General features: G+C 38.9%; 1 protein-coding gene across 2 annotated transcripts in view; it reads right to left on the bottom strand.

Annotated features, from left to right (window-relative positions):
• The window catches only part of znf236 (zinc finger protein 236), a 96,473-nt gene that overhangs the window by 63,972 nt on the left and 5,483 nt on the right, over positions 1–27,018 (bottom strand). Inside the window, exons 2-9 of one of the 2 annotated variants that reach the window (XM_088601280.1) lie at positions 26,361–26,500; positions 22,166–22,330; positions 20,018–20,196; positions 17,981–18,111; positions 15,111–15,283; positions 11,074–11,196; positions 8,613–8,792; positions 861–1,077 (exon numbers count right to left, since the gene is read on the bottom strand). In XM_088601280.1, coding sequence (XP_088457406.1) covers positions 861–1,077; positions 8,613–8,792; positions 11,074–11,196; positions 15,111–15,283; positions 17,981–18,111; positions 20,018–20,196; positions 22,166–22,330; positions 26,361–26,500 — 1,308 coding nt within the window. Of the gene's footprint in view, positions 1–860; positions 1,078–8,612; positions 8,796–11,073; positions 11,197–15,110; positions 15,284–17,980; positions 18,112–20,017; positions 20,197–22,165; positions 22,331–26,360; positions 26,501–27,018 lie in introns of both variants that reach the window. The other variant, XM_088601278.1, reaches the window with a different exon arrangement.

Here is a 27,018-nt window from a genome sequence, read left to right on the forward strand (position 1 = left end):
TGTAGAGTCTTATGGATCAAAATAAACTAACTTTTGCAAATAGGCATAACATTATTTTTACATGAATTCAATAATTATTGTTTACCTTAGGGCAAAAGTTTTGTACAGAATTATAATTCAATTGTTTTGAACACTTCTTCTTAACACCTTTTAATTCTGCAATCTGTGACAAAACCTCCAAACAGAATTTAATTTTAATCACAGTGTTTTTTTTTTAATACACCTCTCTGTTTACTGAGAAGACAGCACTGCAGGGAAATGTGGATTAATGAAATCCTAGAGGCTACAGATTTTCATTCACTCTGCAGTGAGAATCAGACACCTCAGTGGACTTATTAATTCTACCTAGGTCCTCAAAACTGCATTATTAATAAGGCAGTGCGAGAAGCTCTGTTAACAAGAAGGCATTCTTGACAGCACTGATAATAATAAATATATCTGATGAAACCCTGGGGCCCAGTTGATGTACACTTTTCTTCATGGAAAATAAATACAAAATCTTTGGAAAGACAAGTAACTTCAACACCTCTCTTACTTGCAACCACAAAGGCCTACTTTATTTTTCAGTTTATATGCATAGACAGGCATATATATTCTTAATATCATGTCTGTTAGAGTACTGGTTCTGTATGGCAGAGACCCTTCACATACTGCAAAAGCCCCAAAAGGGAGCGACTTCTTCACTCTGTCTGTCCTGCAGAAACGGGACCTGTTGCCCAAACCGAGGTGTGGTGAGGGTCAGGTGATCCTGCTCGAGGTTGTTCAGGTGCCTGAAAGGACTAGAAGACAATGTCTTCCTGGAGGAATAAAAAAAACAAAGTAGAGATCGTCTATACTGCAATGTTTCACGGACAGCTCACCTGGCATTTGCATGGGTTTTTTGTAAACACTCTTCTTTTCCTTCCGAAAAACCTTGTCTGCGCTGGGCTCCTTAGTAGGGTCGAGCTGGACAGGTGCAGGGGGGCAGATGGGCTCCTGGGCCTGGCACGGGGCTCCCTGGGTTCTGCTCACCACAGCAGTGCTCTGGGTATGGGTCTGCACTGGTATGGCACTCAGGCCACTGTTCTCCAAGGCTTGCTGGAACATAGACAGAGCAGCAAAGCTGTGCTCACACCTCACCCCTTTGGAATGGAAAACAAATCTGAAGTCTGCAAACCGTACCCCCTTCAGCTATTCTAAATTGCATCACTGATTTCTGAGCATTTCCCAAAAAATATTTCAGGCAAGACTTTGCCGGAACCAGAATTTCTGTTTTTCCATCCACCCATTTTTTAACTGCCTTATCCAGTTCGGGGTTTGTTTTGTTAATACTGTTCGTTTTTGTATGAGAAAAAAAGGTCTCACAGACAGTGGTTAATGCAATGGTACCCTACTATTTATTAATGCGTTTACGAAATTTGCAGTTTTGGTATTAAAAAAAAAAATTCCATCCATTCATTCATTCATTTTCTAACTGCTTCAAATTCAAGGTTGCGCGAGAGATGGAACCTGTCTTGGCAGGCAACCGGTACAACATGGGATACACCCTGGATAGGATGCCAGTCCATCACAGACAGGCACACATTCACAGCAGGGCAAATTCTCCTAGAAGCCAATTATCTACCACTATGTCTTTGGAGTGTGAGAGGAAACCACAGCACCTGGAGGAAACCCACGTTTACACAGGAAGTACATACAAACTCCATGCAGACAGCAACTCAGGGTCAGATCTGAACCTAGAGTCCCAGCGCTGCAAACCACTAGTGCAAACCACTGTGCTACTGTGCCACCCAAATTGCTGTTTTTCCCACACTGGGAAATACTGGTGGCTATGGCAGGTACTCATGGTATTCTTTGATTATAATCAGTTTCACAGAAATCATGGAAAACAATACAAAAAGGCATGCAGAGCAACGCAAGAAGAGACACGCTCCCAAACAAATCAAGTACGGCGCTCTCTTTACTCTAAAAGCTTCATGTTAGCGTGATCTGCTTCCCTTTTGTAGCACTTCTCTCCCCACAAAAATGGCTGAGCCATGTACTAACTGTGGAGTTATTCACTATGACAGTACTACAGAGTACAGGTGTAGTTTAAGTACTGTAACGGTTGTGTACAGGTAAGTCTGTGTGTGCCCTGCAGTGAACTGGCATCCCACCCAGAGCATTGGCATCCCATCCATATAGAGCTCTATATGCTCTGGGATGGGCTCTGGGTTGCTGCAGCCCTCACCGGGAATAAGCCGCTTTTGACAGTGGAGAAATGGATAATACTCAAAACCTTTGCAAAGACACCACTTCAGGACCCCAATTCCATGCCAGTGAGCTGGAATGAGTTTTAGGTACAAAGTTTTATACAAAGCAGAACAGCAAGAACTGTATGATGAGATTGAGAGGTCTGAAATATTACATTCACTGGTGTAGATCCACCCATGCTTACCACTGTCTGCATATAGAGAGGAGATCGTTTAACAGCCTTTAGCACCTTGCCTTCTTTAGAACAAATATTTACATTACACCTAAGCAGTTAAGTAGTTTTAGACTTCAGAGGAAAAAGTTCTCCTCTTTATGTGTAATGTTTACTATAACTTTGTCTTCATCTGAAGATTTTTTCTTAAAGTGAGCCTTCATTTCCTACAAAAGGCTTCTTTTAGCAGGTGCACCACAAAAATGTAAGAAATTCCAGGAATCTAGTATTAAGCCAGTGTGAGTGTCGAGGATGCTGGTCATCACAGCTGGGCTCTGCCCGGGGTGTATTCTGGTGTTAGACATGGACCACAGGCAGTGGTTTTAATGAAGTGCAGTCAGTGAGTCTTTGGACCCCGATCTAACCTGGGTGGCTTAACCACATTGCCAGTCATTACTGCTCAGTTTCTCTTCCCAAACTGCAGTTTTATGCTTTTTGCAAGTCCGCTCCACAGTGTCTTCCTTCAAGTGTCAAGGTCTGGAGCGCCACAGCCTGTCTGCTTACACACAGCTTCTCTCTTCTTTCTCTGGTACAATCAAGCAGCCAGGCTTTCTCTTTGTGTACCACAGGGACCCCGATCTCCCCAGTCAAAGACAACAGGACAAATATTATAGGTTCCGCGATAAATTAAAAGTGGCCTTGACTGATGTTAGAAGATTAAATTGAGATTTGCAATTTTGAAATTCTATCTGAAAAAAACAAGTACATTACTTATTGTCAAAATAGTTTTGCTTTTCTTTAAGTTAGAGCAACCTGAAATAAAACCAGTGCACTTTTTTCTTGACTGTGCAGTACTGTTTATCATCTTACTGTATTAGCCATGCAAGCCTAAAGACAAGCAATATATCATCTTTTTAACAGATAAAGTTTTGGAATGCTGCATGAATTGTAAATGTGAAGCACAGGAACATAAGATTATTAATAAGAAGAGGCCATTCAGCCCATCGCTTGGTTGTTAGAAACTTTCAGGAACTTAAGATCATATTCTGCTGTTTTCCTTTAGCAACATGACTCGGCCAATCATTCCAGACACTCCGCACTCTTTGTGTAAAGTGTTTCCTGCTCTCTCTCCTAAATTCACTTGTTCTTGTTTAGATGATGTCCATAAATTAATTCACTGGGCTGACTTTGTGAGAACATTTCAAGTTTAGAACACATGTAACACAGATCTCCTTAACCCATTAAGATTAAGGCTATTCTACTAATTGACGTAAAAACAATAACAACTTTACATATGTAATGTCATATGACAGCAAACAATAAGCCATAGAAATGTATACAAAATGCAACAAATGATCCTATTTTCAAAACTACTGGATTATTTTATATTGATGCTTAAAACATCTGAAACCTATTGTCAAGGAAAATTACGTATAATTCATTAACAATTCTTTTAATTTTCTGCCAAAGGATAGAAATGAATCTTTTTAACTACAGTCCAGATATGTTTGGGCATAAAATAAATAGAAATACTGAAATGATTTACTTTTTAAATATACAAAACATGGAACACAACTGAGGATATTCTGACCCTGTCCTATTAGATCAGCTGACTGAGAATTTCTGTTCTAAATGCAGAAATTAAACAAATGCATACTGATGTGAAAACTGATAAAAAAAATGAGTGGAATAATCACTAGATGAAGGAACATCTTTTCAATGTGCAGTTTCCCTGCTGGAGTCCTATGGTGTTATTTTGTATCATTTCTCCTTCTTTGTGAGAGACAATTGAGGTATATTTTACCTAAACCACTCTCCATTCCTGCCCAGGATTTCCCAGTATGTTAACAGCTTTAAGGAGAACAGAAAACCAGAATTTGTTTGTGCTTCTTTGCCTTTGTCCTTGTTATGGGAGGTCCTGGGATATATAGTAACTGGCACATGCAGGATTTTCTTTCAGACTTATTTACTTTGAAAATGCCAAAAGCACCATGTACATTCTGCACCCTGTTGACTTTTGAAACATGCCAGCAGTTTACTGAATCTGCAGGCACAGCTTTAATACCAGAGAGTCAGGAATTTTACTGATCTGTATTACTTTTCTACACCTCACACTGAAACTGCCACTGCGAAGCAGCAAGATTTCTGGACCACTATCATTTGCTCAAAGTAATTTCTACCTACAGTATGTCTGAAAAGCATCCTTTATCCACAGCATTTCATTTTCATAGCTATTATATTTTTATTTTGAACTACAGAGTCCAGTCTTCTGTCTAGACAACAACGCATTCCGTTATATCTCTTACAAAGATTTTCACGATCTGTAAGTCTGACTTCTGAAACCTTCCATACATACATGCACAAAAGAAAATAACTACGATGAATCAAATAATTAATAGGACAAATCTGGAAAATGACATTCAAAAGACTTCATCTTGTACAGCAGTCTGAGAATTCTGCCAAAAGGGTCTGAACCCAGATTTGACATTCAGTTTTTTCTTTCTTCTTATACAGAGTTTATTTCAATAACAAAAATGTTCTGCCATGCATGATCAATGACAGATAAAAGATGACTAATGTCAATTTAATGCCTAGGTAGGCCAACAAAGATTAGCTGCAGTCCCTCCTGGAAGCCTGGGTCTGAATACGATTCTTGATATACTGGCAGCCCATTATCTCTTGACAGCGGTGTTAGTACCTTCTAACCTGATCTAAGAAGAAAGACTGGGCCTGTTCATTAGTGGGACACAAGACCTCAAGGAACACCAAACCGCTCTTCCCTCTAAAGCAGAATATCCAATGACCACGAATGGTAACAAGACACACTGTGCTGAAGGAGGCTAAACCATTGTCCTGTTAACCAGAGGAAGGGTGCCCTGACTGAATTCCACTCCGGATGTTAACAATCAATGGGTGAATCAACTTCAGCTGCTGTGTAGTGAGGCTGTTGGTGCAGAATGGCTGCTATATTTCAGTTGTGGATGAGTATAGGGCCTTTCCCTTCTTATATGTAAATCACTCCGTCTTGAAGACTGGTCCAACCACATCTCAGAACCCAAATCTTATTCAAAAGCAGGTGGTGTCAGTTATCAGGACAGAAAGAAAAATGAGGCTGGCATTGGGAGGTTTGAGATTGGTGGACCTGGAGGTGACCCAGGGAATGCAAACAAATGCCCCAGAATGACAACAAGGGACTCTGTTGTAATGGGTGGTGTTATTAAGATGTGATGCAATGGCATTGATCATAAAAAATGAGGTACAAACCCTACTTACCTGACTCAAGTGTAACTAACTAAACTACAGTACATCCCTGGTTCAGTTTGTGTTTTGTCTCTTTCTCCACATTTTGGTGGTATCTGTAACCCAGTTTTGGATCCTTCTGGATAAAAATCATATTTAAAGGAATACATCTTATAAGTACAGTAGTGATACTAAACAGTCACACTGCAATGTTTGGTAATGCATCTGTGGTATTAATTACTGCTCAAAACAAGCTGCATAAGGCAACGATACTTAATTAAACAAGTCAGTCACGAAGAAGGCACCTGCAGGCATCACCTCTGACCTTCTGCACCAATTAATCTCTCAGACCAACGAACAGAGGAACAACTACAGAAATGTACAGCAGTGCAGAGAGTGTCATCAGAGTTTAGCAAAAGGTATGCAGAGGCATCTGCTTTTTTATAAGAATGGACAAAGTTCGGATTAACCTTCCGGAACATTAACACATCCCATTTTGGCTTTGTGCATTGTTCATAAGCCTACAGTACATGTGTACAAAAGCATTACCCTGATATGCACACACATATACAGTAGTATGAAGAGGTAAGTGTAGCTGAAGCACGACGGCCTTTTAATACAAAGGTATCACGACAGATTTTGTTATGCCTCACCAACTTGGTTTCAAAAGAAATAACAGAGACTTTCAGCTAAACAATCTTTGGAACTTGGCATCTCCTACATTATTTTCCACTATTGCCCTTAAATATAGTAATTTTATACCACTATCGCCTTTTTTGACCAAACATCTTCTGAATAGCATGACGTTTCAGTTTCTTGACTATCAAGTCATTTTTTGCATCAAAACACGGTGTGTTTGTATTTTACTTTCAGGTCACATGCCACTCCTCTATTTCTGTGGAAAGTCAACAGCTAAAATGATTTATATTATCTCCAATGCAAAGATAAAAAGGTGTGTTTCATCAGAAAATCTCAAGAAAACAAAGAAGAAAAGAAAGCAGCAAAAGTGGATTGGGAAAGAAAAAGAAAAAATTGATACTGGCTTTCTGTGCTGTTGTTTCTCACCAGGGGCTGTCTTTGACAGTTACATCTTTCACATTAAGCATATACACAATCTTGATTTCTAGCATTTTCCAGGGACTTCATATCTAGTCAGCTAAGCTCCAAGGGACACAGTGAAGCTGGCAAGTTAATCCAGACCCTAAATGGCAACATAAATGCACTGACAGACAGGATTTTCTTGCTGTTTTAATGTGTGTGCTGAAGATCTAGTGAGCCTGATAATGTCGTCAAGCTATATCGGCAAGAAATTACTACTGAATAAAGGCAGGAACACACTGTAGGCTGTGTCTTAGATTACTTTCTCTGGAGAGATTTTATTTCTCCACTTTAAATGTTATGCAAGACAATATCACAAATCCATAGTCACCTGCAGTTTATACTTTACTGTGTAAAACTCATCTGTGTTTAAAAAACACTTTTCAACATCTTGTACTTACGGAAGATAATCCCTTGCAACAAATGTACATGGGAAGCAAAAAACTTTTAATCTTACACTTCAATGATATTTAGAAATTTATTTTAAAAACTTTCCACTTTCTTGAAAAAAATGCAAAAAACATGTTTCAGACTTCATTGTTTCATGCCTGTAAATCCAATCGAATTACAGAAAATGTGATTTAATACATTTTTTTTAATTCCAGTTCATTTCCCTTTTCTCTGAATAAGCTTCTCGGCAATAAGCAAAAAACTTCTCTGGTTGTAGGCAAAAAAATAAAAAAAGGATAAGTTTATTCATGAGTACATGTGGGAAAAGATTAACAAAAGCCCTGTTTCCAGATCAGAGCTTGATAGATTTGAAATCTTTTCCTAAGGGGCAATTTCAGAGTATCACTTTTTCCTTGTAATACCCTCAAAAAAACATGGCTGATCGTTCTGCAAAGTTAAAATAGGCTTTTACTATGCTGTCAATGACAGCCTCACAGGCAGATTATTCTTGAGCAGTAACATGCCCAGGCAATCAAACTGGCAGGCAAACGATTGGATTTTTCTGAAGTCTACTACTAATTTGTACTTTTTGAATTCTAAAGGTTCCCATACTCTGAAAGAGATCAGGACTTTGCCATTTCTGACAATGATGTGAACATCCGGAGGAAAGCATTTCAAACTCTCAAGCAGGTGGAATGCTGACGAGGGAATTGCTCAAGTTCCCAGTAAAGAAAGGCATGCAGAGTTCATTTGTAAGGATTTATCTACATCTACTTTTTGCTTCGGACAGAAAAGTGCCTTGAAGTTGTAAGAGTTTTAAGAAAATATCGAGGACTGTAGACTTAGACTCTGACTCTGTATAAGTCTATATATGACCGAATTTGGCACGGTTGTGTTTCTCATATAAAGTAACTACATGAAATTCTGCACATACTTTTGCTTCTTTGCTAAAATGTTTTAACACAAAAACCTTACAGACTGTAGATCCTTTGTTAATTCACTTCTCACAACTAATGCCATCAAATCTTGTAAGCATTTAACATTTCATATCGTCACACCAACGAACAAAAAAAGTTAATTATTCCTACAAAAGTACTCCTTTTGTATTCCTAACTACTTCAGAATAATCTCTTTTAGAAGGGAATTACTTAAAAACAAGCAATGTAGTCCAAGACAAAACTCTCTTTTGTGAATGTCATCCTAGCTTCTTCTTCCACAGATTTAATTAATGGCCTTGAGAATAATGATTTATGGTCTAAAGGATTTTTCAGTTGTGAACTTTTTTTTGTAAAATTAGAAGTTTAGAGAATTTTTTTAAGGGGCTATTTTCTTGATTTGCCGAGCGCCTGTGCATTTCAGCAGCTGGCTGGTACCCCAGGTTGAACAATTTGGTCTGCAGAGCCAGAACTGACAGCAAAAGAGCACTCTTACCTAGCAGCAGACTAAATTGAGAACCTAGGGCGCCATTCTTGTCGGGGACGTGGAAGGTGGCCTGGCCTACCTGTAGGATGTCCTGGTTGATGCCTTGGTCCATGCTGATGCTCTGCACAGGGGGCTGCGCCTGGCTGTTCTCCCCGGTCACCTGCTCAGACAGCTCCAGCAGCTGCTGGATGACATCGGTCACGCCCTCCGAGCCCTCCACTCCGGGGCCAGGGGGCCCCGTCACTGCTCCTGCGTGCTGCTGCTGTGGGCGGGAGACGGGGAGACAGGAACACTCGTCAGGAGCTTGCGCGCAAGTGAAAGGTGCAGCTCTCCCTCTGACGTCACCACAAGAACTAGGCTCCAGCACCTCTCCAGCCAGCTCCACGCCCAACGGGACTGTGATGTTCTTCATAGGGTTTATTAAGAAGAATAATGGCTGACGGGGAACAAAGGACAGCCTGCCACCTTCATTCCATCTTTAAGTGAAGGCGTTTTAACTGTGGTGGCGGACAGCAGCAACGGACAGAAACAGAAGCCGCATTAAACGTGTTTGTTCAGAATAAAGGCACTGCACGCATTATGGTCTTCTGCCCAACAGGATTGGGTCTTATTTGTTAAGATGCTAGAAGGGTCTACAGAAAGGCATCAGATGCCACAAAAGCAAAGCTGTGTTCATGGCTTTGAAGAAACAGCCTGCCCCAGGCAGAACTCTGCTAATGTTTCAGCTTGGGGGTGAGAGCGACTGTTCAAATATACCTCATGTCATGGGATGGGTTGAACAGTTTAGTTGCTGGATGCAAAGTATTTACTGAGTTTATGTATCCAAACACAACATGGCTGAGCAAAAGTATTCCCTTCTTAAATGAAAAATGCAGCCTTGCTTTCAGCTATAATTATTTTTTCTGTATGTCACTCTATTTTGAATACCCTAATAAAAATGTATCTTATTAAAATTCAATGTCCATGTAAATCATAGGTCTGTATACAGATGAACAACACTGGATATAATGAAAGCCCATTGTTGTAAATTCATAAGTTCATGTTGTAATCAGATTTGCTCAGATGGACAGCCCTGTCTCTATACTCTACGCTGCATAGGATCTTGCTACAACAACCTTTAAAAAACTATTAGGTAGTATGTGTTCTATTATACCTTGGGTGGTGGCAACACAGGCATGACCTCTATCTGTAGAACACTAAGCTCACCATTACACTTCAACGTCTCTCATCCTTTCATTCCAGGAGCCAGATCTGTGTATCCCTGAACAACAGTCCCTTACACTGACATGTTCAAGAAATGACAGACTGTACAGTATGTAAAGTATGCCTATCTTAGTTTTGAAAACTGACTGTATACAATCACAATACTATAAGAGAGCTGTGCTTTTTCGCTGCAGCAGCCTTATTCAATCCATTTCTGAAAAGGAAACGTGATGTTTTCGTATATTAAAAACTAAAATCTTCCTCTACTAGCAGGGAATAAAATCAAGAGACTCTCCCACAATTCACTTGAACTACAGGGACCTGATTAGAGTAGCACCCCTCTGTCCAGACGTTTCTCCTTCCATTTCCCTCAACACTCAGAAAACTCAAGAGTTTTTACTAATCCCAAAACACAGCTATATTTCTTCCAGTAGTTAAGACTTGCTATTCTCATTGGTAACCTGGTCTCCCTGATTCTGGAGGACACCAACACTCTCTAAGAAAACACGGAAAAGCTCCCAGTGTTTGCAGGTGCAGATTATACCTAACCTGTCTCACTGAACCACATCATCTGTCCTATTTAAAAGGTTACCGCACCTTCTCTCAGAAGGAACATTTCAATTTGCTAGGAAGCCGACAACTGCAAATCCACCCAGCACAAACCTTTCAAAGACTTTGCATCCGATGCCTTCTGTTGGCCGCCCCTGTGTAACCACAGCCCTCCAGGTAGTTTTCATTCAGATTCTACTGAGACACTCAGACATGCCTGCCACAGGCAGCACTAAAACTCCCACTGTTTGATAGGAGGGAATGAGGTCCCCGTAAGGAAAAGACAGTAGAAAACCTGCTACCTAAAATCAGATCAATAATAGAGAAACGTTGATTTCTGATGGGGTGTATTAGGGGTCAAGGAAAAAGCTACATTTTTTCTGAATCAAATATTTGAATATTTCATTCTTTATCTTTCCCAAATGTCAGACACAAATAGTTTTTGATGCCCCCTTAAATAAGAACATTTCAGCCAAGGAACCAGCACTCCTGTAATGAGCTATACCCTCAATATAAGTGTTTCACTGTTGATTCAGAAATAGTTTTTCTTGATTTTGCATCCAATGAAATCTTGTAGCTGCATGACTTCCCAGTGTGGGTAATGTATATACTGTATATTATATACACCTCTGAGCAATTACCTGGAAAGACCATTGGCTTTGGCTGTTGTTATTACAATGTGTGTTTGCCTTTTTTCTACATAAAACAGCTCCCATAAAACCCTAGCACTACATTAATGTTGGCATATAAAACATATACGATTAACAGGATTGTGGCTGCAGTCTCACCTGAGCTTGCTGGGAAGTCTCTATGATAGAGATGTGCATCTTGCTGATGTGTGCGTTCAGACTACCCAGTTTCTTGAACACGCAGCTGCAGTCCATACAAGGAAACAAGGGAACTCCCTTGGACTGAAAAAGGAATAAAAGAGGTGAAGACATTAAGCAATTAGTCTCTTAGTCTGTCATCACTCCCAGTCTCACCACTGTGTTAGGGCTCTTACCTGTGTCAGAAATACTGACCTTATTAGTGAGGAAAAACACACATCAACAGCAATACCCAGAGAAAGAAAAACCTTTTGAAAATTCATTTTTATACAGTATATACCTGTTCTGAAATGAAAAATATGGATACCACCCAAAGTCTTGTTTTACTTTATTTTCATCAACTATTGCAGATATACGTTCTTTGGCAGGAGAAGAGCCAACAACTACCACAGCAGTCACATTCCACTTCTTAATTCAACTTCTTTATGTTTATTTTTATTTGTTATTGTTATTATGTCTATCCGTCAGTATACATCTGTCTGTGTAAGGGAGTGTGTGCATGAATGTCTGACAGCAAATTGATTTTTTTGTGTAGATATGAGCAGGTCCCAGTGTATATCTACACATGCAAAGGAGTGTGTCTGTGCATTTGCATTTGTAGATCAAGCAGAGCACTTTGCTGTTGAGAGTCAGATGCACTTTGCGCTTCAAAGGATCTCTGGAAGCAGGGTTGTTTTAAGAAGCATCTCTCCCTGTCACAAACTAATGTTCTCTCTTTGCAAGGGGAAAGAGTGCTTGTAAAGGGTATGTTACAGCAGCCTGAAAGGTCAGGGTCCAATCCAGAGCTTTCATCTCTGACAGTCTCTTTGCCCAGCTTGTGTGAAGCAGAGTGGCAGAAGGCATCAGAAAGAGCACATAGCTCCATTAACTATGGCAGCATCCACTCCTTCACAGAGGGATGAGGTAGTGTTTTTACCGCTACTTATAGGGATTCAGAAGTACTAATGCTGGGGCAGAAATATTTCCTTGGCTTTTTTCCTGATGCATAAAAGCATACTGTAGTCTGCCTCTGATTTTCTGATTTTCTCTGATAGTCTCAGAAATAACACCATGTGCTGGACTGTGCCTATACCATTGGTGAGTTTGGGCCGCTCCTATGGATGGTGCCAATCTGTACAATTTTGACACGGGAATATGTGTGTGTTTCAGTGAAGGCTGAACCGCGGTATACGGTACAAAAAAGAAAATAATTTTGTATTGTACACAAGTTTTAAATGATACATTATTTGTCTCAGGACAGTTTGAATAAAATACAGAAAGAAAAGTAAACAGAGTTGTAAATACGTCACTGTAAACAGGAAACACAGGACACGAGTTATAGCTACTGAATATGATATCATAAAACTATAAATATTATCTCTTGTAATAATATTATATATTATCTCCTCATATCCACTCCTTACCAGTGTTAAGAGCCTCAGTCGTTTGTTTGCTGTTTCTCATTGAGAGACTCAATTTTCAGTTATCCATTTTCTAACTATTTTATCCAAATCAGGGTTGCAGGGGAGTTGGAGCCTATCCTTGCAATCAATGGGTACACCCTGAATAGGATCGCAGGGCACACGAAGACACGAATACACTCACACCAGGGCAATTTTCTCAGAAGCCAATTGACCTACCCATACGTTTTTGAAACTGTAGGAGAAAACAGCCGGAGGAAACCCACACGAACATGGGGAGAGCACACAAACAACACGCAGATAGCGACACATTAATTTAAACCAGGGCCCCAGCAATGCAAGCCCGCAATGCTAACCACTGCACCACCTTGCCATCTGGCTCAATTATCAATGATTAAGAAGTACAAAAATGACTAAAGAGTGGGCATTGATCCCACATCCACCAGAGTCTGAGGTGCTCCTGAATGACCGCATTCTCAGGATGCCTGTTTCATCCTCGATCTCCAGCACACAGCTTTGACAAACTGCGTGACTTACTTCTTGACTCAAAAGACATTAATAATAGAAGTGATAACTATTACCCTTATTTCATTAGATGTGTTATTAATACTACTCCAAGTATTATTGTTATATACGTTCTGACACAAGAGGTAGATCCAAACTATTCACAGATGTGCAATTCTTATATTTTGGTGGGCCACAAACTCTGCTTTCATGGTCAACCTCCCAGACTGGGTTATATTTGAAAAAAAACTCATGCTGTGCCACTGCCTTTTGTCATTGCTTTTAAATTATGAATCATTACGGGGGAGTGAGGGTGGACTACAAGTGTGTCATTCTTCAAAAGACGGCTGAAGAATATTGCACATTACTTAGGAGAGGACTATTTATAACAAAGCACCACTCCAGGCTGTTTATAGTGGCTTTTTACTAGAAAACCACATTATAAGCCTTTTTACAGAAAGGACCATTGCTCACAATAGGAAATGTACTTTCATCATGGAACAGGGGACATATTTAGCACGATTCCATTAGGTCCTCACTGTAGGAGTTATTAAACATGTGGCCTGCTTGAACAGGAAGTCCAAACAATGGAAGAATGAAAAGAAAATCTTGTATCTTTAATTACCCAAGACGCTTAGCGACAGCTTGAGTGGGAAGAGAGCAGAACCAATCCTACTGCCATCTCATGAGTTTTGAATAAAAGTGCATTTTGTTTTCTTTTGTTTTGTATAGACAATATACTGAGAGAGTGAGAAGCTCAACTGTCAGGATGCTGGGTTTCAGCGCTCTCTGGCTTTGCTATACAGTAGGTCTGTTCATCAGTTACCCAGCCCATTGAGAGTTCACTCTACACACCAAGTTGAATCCCAGTATCCTTTGTTGCCGAGGCATGTAAACCACAAAGGAACAAATAAAGGTTAATTCCATGCTGAAAAACAGAAAGGAGAGACAATGTGTCAGTTGAAGGAGACTCCACTGCTGAAACATTGTGTTTCTCCTGTCTGTTTTTCTTTCAAACTCATCAGTAAATAAACACTCCTATTTGCAGCCAACCCATGCTGACACAACTCCCCACTCGACCATGTGAAACACAGAGGAATGCAAAGGTTTTCTGCCTAACGGAAAAACCAAGCAGCCATCCAAGTGTTTCTGCACTCCCAAGCTGCATCCTTTTAAGTTTTTTTTTAAGACTGGTGTTGTTCACTAAAACACTGCCTAAGGGCTTTTCTTGTCTTCTGGAAACCAAAACTTTACCAAGATCCTGATGTGTTGTTTAGTACATTTTTGATAATTTGTGGAATCTGTGCGTCGTGTTTGTACAGGATATGAAAACACATCCTTTGTGAGTTTCAATCTAAAGAGTTAAATGACAAATGTCTCTGTTTTATGCATACAATACATACAATACAATGCCCACAGCCAAGCAGGCAATGAAAGCCAATCATTCCAATATCAGTACAAAGGGTTCTGAATGCATAAAAATGAAATTAAACATTTGCAAAAATGTCCAAGTTTATTTATGCATATAAAGTTTTAAATTCAGGAGCAATAGCTACTCAATGACTTCACATCTCCAACCACAGCCAACCTGCAGTGCCAAAGCCTCACTCCTAATTTCAAGCTCTGTTTATCCAAAAGGCTTCATTTGTGCCTTCTGGGAATGTAATCTTATATCAACAAACCATAAAACTACACGTTTTACAATCAGGAAGCATATTCAAAAGGAAGTCAAACTCAAATATTCAAATTATGGAAAAACAGATATAATAATCTCTTCTAAGGACAGTCACATATTGACCAATGAGTATGAATTTACTATATCACTCTTTAATTTGTTTTCAAACCTTTTTAAGTTACTTAATAGACAACACTGATTTCTATCAGAATTTATCCATCACGTTTTATCTTAGTGTAATTCTATTATAGGTCACTGATACAGTCACTGTTAGGTGACTATGGACAAAGGTACAGACTTTGTCTCTAGGGTGCAGTAAAAAAACAACAGATTTTAAATAAACATGATGGATAGGCAGGGTGCAGTAAATTAAACACTGGAAAGATCTTTGAGTAAGAGATGGAGGAGGGTAGACCTACCTCTGAATGGACCCTTTGTATATGTGAATGCAGGTTGCCCTTTTGTGAGAAGGATGCTGGGCAAAACATGCAGAAGTGAGGCTTCTCTCCAGTGTGTCTGACCATGTGAGTCTGCAGCACCACCTTCTGGTTAAATGCCTTCCCACAGTGTGTACATTTGTAAGGCCGTTCACCTGCAGATAAACAACACACACAGACAAGGATTAACGCCTCAAAATAAAATAAACATTTTACAGATTAACTATCCTTTTTAGGACCTCTGGGTTTTAAAAATTAAAAGTGTTTGCTAATTTCCTTTAAGCAGGACAACAGAGAACAAATCAATGACCTAAATGACTGTGCAATTTCATTTGCGTTCCTGGGAGAGAGAGTAAAAGTCTATAGCTATACAGGTTGTGTTTGGTTCATACTGTTAATGCTTACTGAACTTTCAGTGCTGGCTTGATTGCTGAATAACAGAATGGCCCATTTTCCCATTACAAAAAAATAAAATCCTGGATCTTGAGAGTAGGATGTCCTTGATACAGGGCATGTGTTTTAATTTTTATTTTAGTAAAATACTTTCAAAAAATGTAAAAAAATACCTCAGTGGCAAAATGCAGTAGTGTGAATTTAAAGTTAAACTGGTTTTGTACCAAGGTCTGCTGCAGTCTCTTTAATTCAAACACAACTGCGTAAAACACGCTTTTTTTTAATTCACTCTTTAAAGGGAAACTGCAGTCCCAGATTTCTCAGACAGACCGGTTATTAAATCTCAGTAACAAAATAAATTAATTGACTGTACAGAACAAAATTACAAATTTCGAAATCAGCGCAAAATCATGAACTTTGTGAAAGTACCCTAAGTATTGTTGTAAACCCCTGGTTTTTGCGGTGGGCGAGAGCAACACATTGTTGTGATGTGTAACGAATTGTGATGTGATGCTGCCCTTCCTGCGCGCTAGTCACTGTAATAGCACTGTAATGTAATGTGATGTACGAGCAAAATAATTATAGGTTGTGCAACAGATACTGTATTTCACCGTAGAAAGATTCCAACATAACTGCAGAGATAAAGTATAAGTTCCATTTATCAGCAAAACCCTCTCAAAGCCGAGAGCAATATTTCTATTTGATTAAATCAGATTCAGAACTCTTCTTGTTAACAATGCAATAGGGCCACTTCTTGTTACCAGAGGTTTTGTTGCCTCATTCTGAATCACAGAACATGGAGCTGTGCATACCTGGAGATTTTGTCTATTTTGGATAAACTGGAGGTTTTTTCAAGTTACTGTGTACATTTTACTGTTATTGTGGATTGAAATGCACTCATCAATGCCGATTCTTTCTAACCCGGAAATATAAAAATAGCATTGCAGTTCCCCTTTAACACTGGTTCTTCCTTTCACACTGGGCTGAAATTATCAGTAAACACTCCTATTTGCTCAGATGTCACTTTCATTCATGGGTATGTGGTGTTAGCAAAAAAACAGAAACAAACTGAAATAGTTACTTGAAAGTACAGCAAAATTATTTTTACTGGGTAGCCAGTTGACCTTTTAATCTCCACTGGCAATGAAATAGAGAGATCATCATTAAATAAAAACTTAAAAGCACAGCCTTCAGATGATGATGATCATTTAGTTTCAAGCAAACAACAAGAGAGCCCTCTGGTGGTCAGTGCTAGCAACGCAAATCGCTTCTATTGCAGGTATCCCTGAGGCAAAATTAATCAAATCTAAATAATAGTAATAATAATGCTGTAAAATACACAAACTTAAAATAGTTTTTAAAAGAAAAAAAGAAACAACATTAAGAATTTATCTGTTGTGATTACTTTAATGGTCAGCTTGTGAAGACTATATCTTGTTTTAAGTATCTGGGTCTATTTGAGTCATAAGGGAGTTGGAGCCTATCCCAGAAAGCAATGGGTACAAGGCAGGATACACCCTGGATGGGATGCCCGTCTATTGCAGGGCACAGATACGCAGACAATCACACCAGAGACCTTTTCCCCAGAAGCCAATTAACTGTCACTATGTCTTTAGACCGTGGGAGGACACCTGAGCACCTGAAGGAATCTCACACAAGCAGGGAGAGAACATAAAAACTCCACACAGATAGCACCCCAGGTCCAGAATTTAATCTAGGGCACCAATGCCAAGCATGGCACCACCGTGCCGTTCCATACATTGATAACACATCAATTTAAAAAAACATGCAGAAATTATTTCTCTTGAGAAGGTTGAGGATCGTTTACATAAGCAAACACCTATTGGAGTTGGCCTACACAAGTCTGGTAAGGAGAGCTCTATCTTTTAACATATCCCTTCACTTTGGAAATCTCAGTGGCAGGTGTGGCTCTCCAATTATAAACATGGGCAGCAAAATTATGAGTCGCAAACAGAAGCAACCAAACCACTGGTATACTAGGAGTGTTTGTGGGAAAGACACGCCTCACACCCACTACAATCTCAGTTTGAAAATCTTCCATCTGGTTGACATCTTAGAGTACCAAAGGCTACAATAAGAACAATTATAAGAAGTAATTTATTCTGAGTGTCACTACCCTTTTAAACTCTAATGCCACTTCAGAGCACTTTATGGACAACGTATATAAGCATGTCACACTTGAATCTTACAGTATGTTTTGTGTACTGTACTGAATTGTTATTTATGTTGCAATGATAGTGTACATCTTGTAAAGTCCACTGGATGTTTTATGTACTCTGCATTTGTTGTCTCAATTAGCCAAAGCCACACTTCCACTGTTTGAGGACAATAAAGTAGGACCTGATGATTGCTCTTTTTAGACTCAACCTATTTAGAAATCCACAATTCCTATAGGTCGGCCCTGACAAGGCTTGCTTGGTCACACCACAGGCCCTTACCAGTGTGGATTCGGATGTGACGGACCAGCTGGCTGGGTTTTTTGAATGTCTTCCCGCAGTGCTGACACCTGTTTGTGAAGCCACTCCTGTCAATGTTCCTCTTGTAATTTCTTGATGTCCCAATGATTGGCCTAATGAAGAAAAATCGTGTTGTAAGCTCCTGTGGCACAGCTGAATTTTCAAAGTCAAACTGAAAGCAAGCAAATTTGAAAGGTTGTGCAGTGGAGTAGTGGCGTGGCTACTTAAACACTTGTGAGTGAAGCATGAGTTACTCACTCCTGTCAGCACAACTTAAAAAGGGTCATTTAAACAATAGTGTCATATGAGGCAACAGGGAAAAATAATAGTTCATCATTGAACAAAATTATTTCTGTATTTAAGGTCCACTGATGTAAATCTAAATACGTTCTCATGGGGTGGAAATAGCTGGATCAGTGCTGCACATGCTTTTAGATAGGGCAGCACCCAGCAAATCTGACAAAAATCGGAAAACAACCACTATATGAGAAGATAAAGAAAATTCTGATTTTCATGGTTCACCTCAACAGTTCCTAAATGTGTTCCAGGCACTCGGAAGAAAAAAGAAAATAAGCAGAAAAAAAATTATAAATTTCAGTTGATTACAACAAGTCATGCTCATTACCCCATCTGCAAGTACAGGAGCACAGCATGACTTTCCCAATCCATCACTGCCTTCTGCTGCTTTCTGCCTAATTTGTGCAGCTGATCATTAATTTTCACAGTCAGCGGTTTCTGTTGTGTTTTCATTAACATCAGCTCGGTCAGTTATCAACTACAAGGTTGCTGCTTAAGTGGTTTCAGTGTCTCATCACTCAATACATCTTTGCAACAAATATTGATCTTGACTTTTTGTCTAAAGTCATAGGAAGCTCTCAGTAGTGCTGCTCTCAGTCCGAAGTTTAGAGGAGACTAGACTGGAGTTAGAACAGCTCTTAACGCAGTAAGAGATCCAGAACTTTAAGTTTCCCGTGTGTCCAGTGATGATCCTTCGATTATGCCAATTACAAAAAAAGCAGTATGTGTAACTAAGTTACTATAAAGGGGGTCTCTTTAACAGTAAAGTACCAGCAACATAAAATGGCTTTGAGGCGGTACAGTGGCACTGTGGCTAAGGATCTGCGCCTGTGGCTGGAAGGTTGCCTGTTCGTATCCTGCAGCTGGCAGAGGAATCCTACTCCTTTGGGCCCATGAGAAAGGCCCTTAACCCCAACTGCTCCAAAGGCGCTATATAAATGGTAGACACTGTGCTCTGACCCCAAGCTACTCTCCCTGTCTGTGTGTCTCATGGAGAGCAAGTTGGGGTACGCGAAAAAGACAAATTGCTAATACAAGAAATTGTATATGGTCATGAAAGTGATCTGATCTTATCTTATAAATAAAACTCTGCCCTGGTGATAAATGATCATTCCTAATATAGCAGCAGAAGATTCAAACAAATATATACTCGTCATCCTTTTGATCAGTTAACAATAAAATAAATCATCCAATCATATTTGGGTCATATATATGCTGATCTTGACTTTTAATGGGAGTTGTGGTCTTATTTCATCCACTTTTTTATACATCTTTCCCAGAAAAAAGTAATTGTTTTCAGCAAAGTTTCTTCATATACTTTAGCAATGCCAGCACCTGCATTAATGATTTATGCGTACATTTGCTTTAAATACTGTAGAGATACTCATTTTAACAGTCACTCCATATAATACCTGTGGTCACCAAAAGCATTGTTGACTTCAACTAACTCTCCCCTCAGTAAATAAGGCTATGATCAACTGCTTACTGATAAAATTACATAATCTTTTCATTCTTCCTTAAAAAACATTGCCTCCAATGAACAGCTTTCTCATGGCACAGAGAAATGCAATGCAGCAATGTCAAAAAGTTGTGTAGAAACACTGTATGTTGTGTGAAATCTAAAGATTTCAACAGTATGATTTTTGGGCTTTACAAAGGGCTCCTCTATCCAAAACAATTCTGGTATTCTAGTATTTTTCTCAACACTTAGCTGCATCCCACCTCATCTTATAGTGGCTCTTCATGTGCTCCTTGAGCTGAGAGGAGATTTTGAACTCCTTGTTGCAGAGCTTGCAGCTGTAGACTTTGTTGCCCGTCAGCTCCTTGCGGTGATCCTCCAGGTGCATGGACAGCTGGCTCTGCAGAATAAACTCATCCCCACACTCAGAGCAGATCAGGTTCTAGAGACCAATGAGAAGGGAAGCCATTTCAGCACCCTACCTGCAAATGCTCAGCCTAACCCACTGTATATTAAGAGTACACCTCACCTATTTTTTGTGGGAATTTGGAACAAAGTAACCAGCTATGTCATAGAAGCTGATATCCTGGTTTGTTTCAAGAAGCAGCTGAATGAGATCCTCTGATCAATTAGATGCTAATTACCAACTGCGATAGAAGGGCCTGAATGGCTTTTTGACTCATTGTTTTTTTACCTTTCTAACGTTTGTATCTCTGTCCTGACTCTTTTGTGCTGTATGAGACTAGTACCGAGAAATGAAAACAATTTTCCAATTAAACGAAAAAATGACTTGAACAGCCCTGAATGCAAGCACGACTAATAAACTTTAAGAAAACGATGGAAATGGTTACCAACTTCAGGAAAAGGAAATCAGGTTTAATTTTAGTTGTGACAGTTAATGGAGAAGTTGAAACTGGTTGATTAACATAATCATATTGGCATCATTATTGACTCTAAACTGCGGGGACTATTAGTATTAATTTTATGTCATTTAAGCAATTCTGAATACTGCTCATAAAATAATTCACTCAAAGTAGATGTTTTTAGAAGCACATCTTTAAGAAACCATGTTAAACCCTTAGTAACAGTTTTGTTCCCCAAAACCATTTTTTCTTTAACTTTTGTGCCACTTCATACCATTTCTCCAAATCAGTATTATGGCTGATATTATTTCTGCTTTTGGTTTATGGCACAATAATTATTTTTGTGCAATGCTGGTAATCATATTTTGAGTATCTGTGGGAGGAACATGTACAGTACTTGCTGTTGTACTCACTCTAACTAGCAGTGCAGTGCTTTATGGTACACTGTATGTTGTTTATTGAATTAATTAAGTTTTTGTATTTTCTTAATATCGCTTGTCCATATTTCCTTGAAGATAATAACACAATAAAGAAGAAATACATGAAAACTGGCATATTTCTGGCTATGTGAAACTCTTTCACATCTTCCCCTCAAGGAGCTGATTAACGGGGAACTGCAGCTCCAATTTCTCAGACTAGTTATTAAACCTCGGCAATAAATTTAATTGACTATCACAAAATTTTACAACTTCAAAATTAGGCACAAAACCATGATCTTTGTAAAAGACCAGTTTGATCTCAAGCCCCTGGTCTCTCCACGGGCAAGAGCAAAGGTTTCAGAGAAACGTGATGTGATGTGGTATCAGTAATGACTAATGTAATGCAATGTACAAGCAAATACGTAAGTACAGGATGTGTAGCAGACATTTCACCACAGAAATGTTCCAATGTGTTCTGCACAAAAGATTTAACAACCAAGTTGCATTTGGCAGCAAAACTGTCTCAAAAGTCAAGAGCAATATTTCTATTGAGTTAAAGAGATGTATTCACAAGTCTGCTTGTTTACAATGTAATAGAGCCAGTTCACCTCACCTGACCTGACATTCTGTTGCCTCATTCTGAATCACAGAATATGGTGTTGTGCATACCTGGAAATTTAGTCTATTTTGTGATGTAAATTGGAGGTTTAAGATGTTACTCCGCACATTATACTTTCATTGTGGTTTGAAATGCACTCATCAATACCAATTCTATCTAGCCCCGAAAGATTAAAATAGTGTTGCAGTTCCCCTTTAAACGTTACAGTGGCAGGAAACTCTGCTTGACAGATTTAAGGGCTAATTGCCTCAGTCAGTGATACTCTAACCTCCTCCCAGGAAAACAGGACTGGGGATGACTTGACAAGTTGCTTTGTGTGGTCCCACCTGCAGCGCGAGAAGAATAGCTTGACAAGAAAACGTGTGCGTCTGTGTTCACGGGAACCAGCGACAAGGGAGGGGGGCAGAACTGAGACTGGGGCGTTCATGGAAAGAAGACGGAAAGAAACCGAAGCAGCAAAATAAAAAAAACAAAAGGATAAGAGGCGGTACATGATGCTCGGTGTCTCACCTCCTCTTTCTCGTGGAGCATGATGTGAGATTTGAGACTGGCAACCCTCGAGAACTTCTTCTGACACATGGGGCAGGTGGGGTCCAGCGCTGCATGTGTGGACTTGTGAAGGGTCAGGTTGAACTCCACGTTGAAGGACATGGAACACTGGTCGCACCGGTGAGGCTGTCAAAGAAGCAGCACTGTTAAAAAACAATCTTTCACGCCAAAGGTAAACGTGACATGGAGACCATATTTTACATACCATTGTGAGGGTCTTGTCATAAATCAATCTTTTTAAGCGTTGACAGTCCATCATAGTTAATACTATCCCAGGGTGTTTCTCGAAAAGAGTCTAGGTATTACCCCGGTGTCCTGGCCAAATTTCCCCCTGGCCTTAACCAATCATCCCCATCTGTGAATTGGCTTCATCACTATGCTCTTCTCCCCACTGAGAGCTGGTGTGTGGTGAGCAGACTGGTGCACTTTGGCTGCTGTTGCATTATCCAGGCAGGGGCTACACAACAAGCAATCGTAATGGATATACACAGTACATGATGTGGTGTATTCAGATTTCAAGAAGGATTTTGATAGAGTGCCTCATAAAAGCATAATTCTAAAATTATAGGGGGTTGGCAAGGAAGATGTTTGTGTTTGGAATGAGAACTGGTGTAATAAACAAACAGTACAGATAAGGGGCTAATGACTAAATGGGGGTGATTAAATAGGAACATACCACAGGTATCTCTGCTATGAACAATGCTCATCCTAGTTTTTATCAATGATGTACTGTAGAATCTGGCAGAGTTAATAAATTAGTCTAATTTGCAAATAATAGCAAAAAAGTTATATGGTAGAAACTGCAATATAAATAAATAAATCAAATAGATTTTAGATGCAGGTAGTGAAAACAAACTATAAATACAAAATGGGACACATTGAACTAGAAGTAAAAAGACATCGTTTCACATCATTGTCACAAGATTTACATCTTCTAGACAATGTGAGAAAGCAATAAAAAGGCAAATAAAATATTAGGATATCATATAAATTATAGGGTGTTACAGGTATATTAAAACTGCAATACACTATTAAAGCCTTATTAAGAATATCGTGTACAATTTTGGTCACCACTTTATATAAATGATGTTGGCTCCCTGGAATCCTCCACGAGAACAGCATTTTGGGGCTTAAAGAAATGTATTACACTGACAGGCTGAAAGAACTAAACTTATAAAGGTATTCCATATCTTCGATGTTACTGACACAATTAACCCATTGGACTTCACAGTGTCTTAAAAATAAACAGCAAAACAAGAACCAAAGGACACAGGTGAAACTACTGGAAGTCCATTTTCTCTAAATTGAGAAAGGAAGGCACATCTTTATCGAAGTGATTGTGCAAATTTGAAACAAGGAACCCAGCCATTTTATTGAAGCCATAATTTCCTATAAGAAACAGATGGATGAGAGCCTTAGTTTATTTAACTACCAAACAGGCTAGATGGGCCTCTTTATGATTGTTATTATTTTTATGTTACATAGAACTGTGTAATTTACATAGAATTTTATAGAACTTGCCTCCGCCCCGGGGAAAATAAAGACTCTCTCTCTCTTTTAAGAACTAAAAAAGCAATTTCAATGCAATACATAGAGGAACGTCCCTTCATATTCAGATATTTTAACACCACAAAATTATTATTATGTGGACAAGTAAAAAAGTTTCTGGCTTACAGAGAAGATAAGTTGACACTGTGCCCTAAAATGAGACTAGATCTAGACTAGGACTAGAATTATGATAGCAACAAATACTACTGTATATATGAAGAGAATATTTTTATAATGTGATAGATTGTTTAAAAAGTAAATATTAGTTCTACGCAAAGAAAGGCTTTCTGAGCATTCTGGCATTTTTACAAGCAAAAACATGGTCATGCCACATAGTTACAGGTTAGGGAGAACACTGAGATAATGGCCTGTCAAAGACATATTGCAAGGCCCGGTTCAAGTAGCTACTATTGAACAGGAGATGGCACTGTTCTACAAACTATCACAATGAAAAACCAATACTGAAAATGGTTACTGTATATTATTTTTAAGAATAGGTATTTGATTCACCATAATGATAATATGGAAAACCTAAATATAAATATTTTACCTTTATGGCCACATTGACCAAGAAACAACAGTGAATGTATTCCAAAACGACATTTGGTTTGCTCTATCCTGTTAATTTTAGTTTTTTTTTTTAAACAGGTAAAATGTTTTTGAGTTTGTCATGTTTTTTTTTTCCTAGCTCACAGTCTTTTGGCTAAGATCAAGTGTAGAATCTGTGGGAGGAAACCCAAGTGGACAGGAGGAGAACGTACAAGAGTAAACAAAATGATTTTTCTCTTTAACCTCTCATACAAATAAAAGAAAACACAAAAACTTCCACAACTTGACAGTGTTCTCTTTTGTTTTTGCGAAATAAACAGTTATACACATATAATACAAACTCAATGCAGATAGCACCCAGAAATTGCACCCAGGGCCCCAGTGCTGTATCACTGTGCCACCCCTGTTCCTTTTATAACAATACAAAAGCAGGTAAAGAAGCTTTCCAAGTGATAGCAACCCTACACTTAGCAGGAGTAAATTTGCCCCAAAAACTGCTTTGAGAATGAATTTCAAAGATGCTGGGTTGAAAAGAGCTGGACTCACATGCGCACTGGAATACACACACACACACAATGGGATATCAAAATTCAGGTTCACCTAGACAATATTCTTGAAATACAACTAAGAATGGAAAAATCAGCATAAATTATTGACTTGCATAAAAAATGAATGACCTTTTTCTGAGAACCTGCAGGAGGACGTGTTATGCTTTCATCTCACTTTCAACTTTTCTTGTGAAAATACCCCAAACCCTGTCTAAAGCAACCTCCGCGTCTACAAAAAGAGATATGAAAGGCATACAAATATCTCATTCATTTCCTCCAGCCTGCTGTAAAAATAATGGCAAAATTGATTTCTAACACTTGATTATTTTCATTTTATCTTAAAATTATTACATGAATTTGATTTAAACATTGATTTATTCCCTCTTAATGCACTTCATAATTCATAGCGTGTATTATTACAAAAATGTTGAATGCATATTTTGGCGGTTTGGTTAAGAGAAGAGAATAGAGAGGGGAGAGGAGGAGGAGGAGAATAGAGAATGAACAATGAAACACGACCGGGAGGACTCTACATGAAAAAAAATGGAGAACGGAGAACAGGGGGTACTTCATTTCTTTGCCCAAAGAGTTGTAGCAGTATGGAACAATTTGCTTAGCAAAGTTGTTGCCACTGTAACTGGTCTCTTTCAGGAAACAGCTTGTGTTTGTTTTTTGTAACCATTTATTTTATTTACTTTTCTACAGAAGATAATGTTTCAATACCATCTTAGAAAAAGCTATGAAATACAAACCAAAAAGCTACAGAATATTTGTGCTGTTGACACAATTATTGGATCATGAGTTTCCTGCCCCACATCAATCTGGGAGTTTAGCTCTGCTTAGCAAAATACAACAAAGTCAGGCCCATCCTAATTGATACAGTAGTTCTGCGGATTTACCACACAGCAGTTTAGGAGAGAAAAACCCTAAGTGGTGTCCATCCAGATCGATCTATCAATTTATTTCTGAGATACAACCATTTATTTTATTCTCCTCTAATATCATTTTAATGGATTGATTAATTGTATTATTAACAGGTTACAGTCCCACCACAATATCAGCCATATACTTTTACATTATTTTTATTTTAGTTTTTTTTTATACCCCATATAAAGAAAACAGTAGAGAAAAATAAAATGAAAGCACATATAGGAAAAGTAGAAAAATTAGGTAAACATTACTTTACACAAAGACACATGGTTATAAGGACGAAGCTACAATGTTAAAATCAATTTGCTAAGATTGTTCAAGAAACGACTTGACAATTTTCTTCATTCATTAAGAGAGCAGAAACCAAATGACCAAGCTGGGTTTCCTCTTGATTCTTAACTTTCTTATATAATCAGACCTGCAGATGAAGCACCTGGACACATAACAAAAACGCATGGTAGTTTATTTTTCCATTTTTATCAGCCAGTTGTTGCCAGGAAGAGAGAGTCAATATTTCATTCCCTAGAATGCAAATGAGAGACGCGCAGTCTGGCTGCTCCATTCAAGACTTCCCTACTTGCCTTGTCATTAACTTCATGGTCCCGCAGGTGGCGCTGCAGCTGACTCTCCTTGGGGAAGGACTGTGAGCACACAGAGCATTTGAAATCTCTGGGCTCTGAATTGCTGTAGCCAGGGTTCTCCGAGTTCTCCTGCGATCCATCTGCAAAAAAGACAACTTTATTTAAAGCATCCTTTATGTGGTACCTTTGCTTTTTTCTTTGCAACACTAATGGTCTCTCTGCTTAGCCTTTTCTGATTTAATTTCACTTGATTCATTGCTAACAGGAAATGGGTGAACACCCTTGAGTAGCCAAGATAATGCATGTAAGATGAATAAGCTTACATGCCAATTGCTTTTAATTATTTATAGCCTGAAATAGAAACCATACAACCATAAAGAATAACATCTGTCATTTTTGTCACAGGGAAGATACGGTTATAGTATCTGAGCAATTAAATGGGACAATGTATTTAGTTGTAATGCAATAATACTGTCAAAGTAACAAATGAAAACAAATAAAAATAGGTTCTAGTAATATCCTTTTGCATCTTTTCTTTAAAGACTCGATAGACACATGATAACATATATCCTGTAAAGCAATGTCACCTTAACCAAGCAATTCAGATTCAGTGCAATGCTTAGTGTCAGCCCTGCACTATTGCCCTGTCAGTGAGAGA

This window comes from Lepisosteus platostomus, chromosome 12, assembly GCF_059453375.1.
Source record: "Lepisosteus platostomus isolate fLepPlt1 chromosome 12, fLepPlt1.hap1, whole genome shotgun sequence".
NCBI classification, from domain to species: Eukaryota; Metazoa; Chordata; class Actinopteri; order Semionotiformes; family Lepisosteidae; genus Lepisosteus; species Lepisosteus platostomus.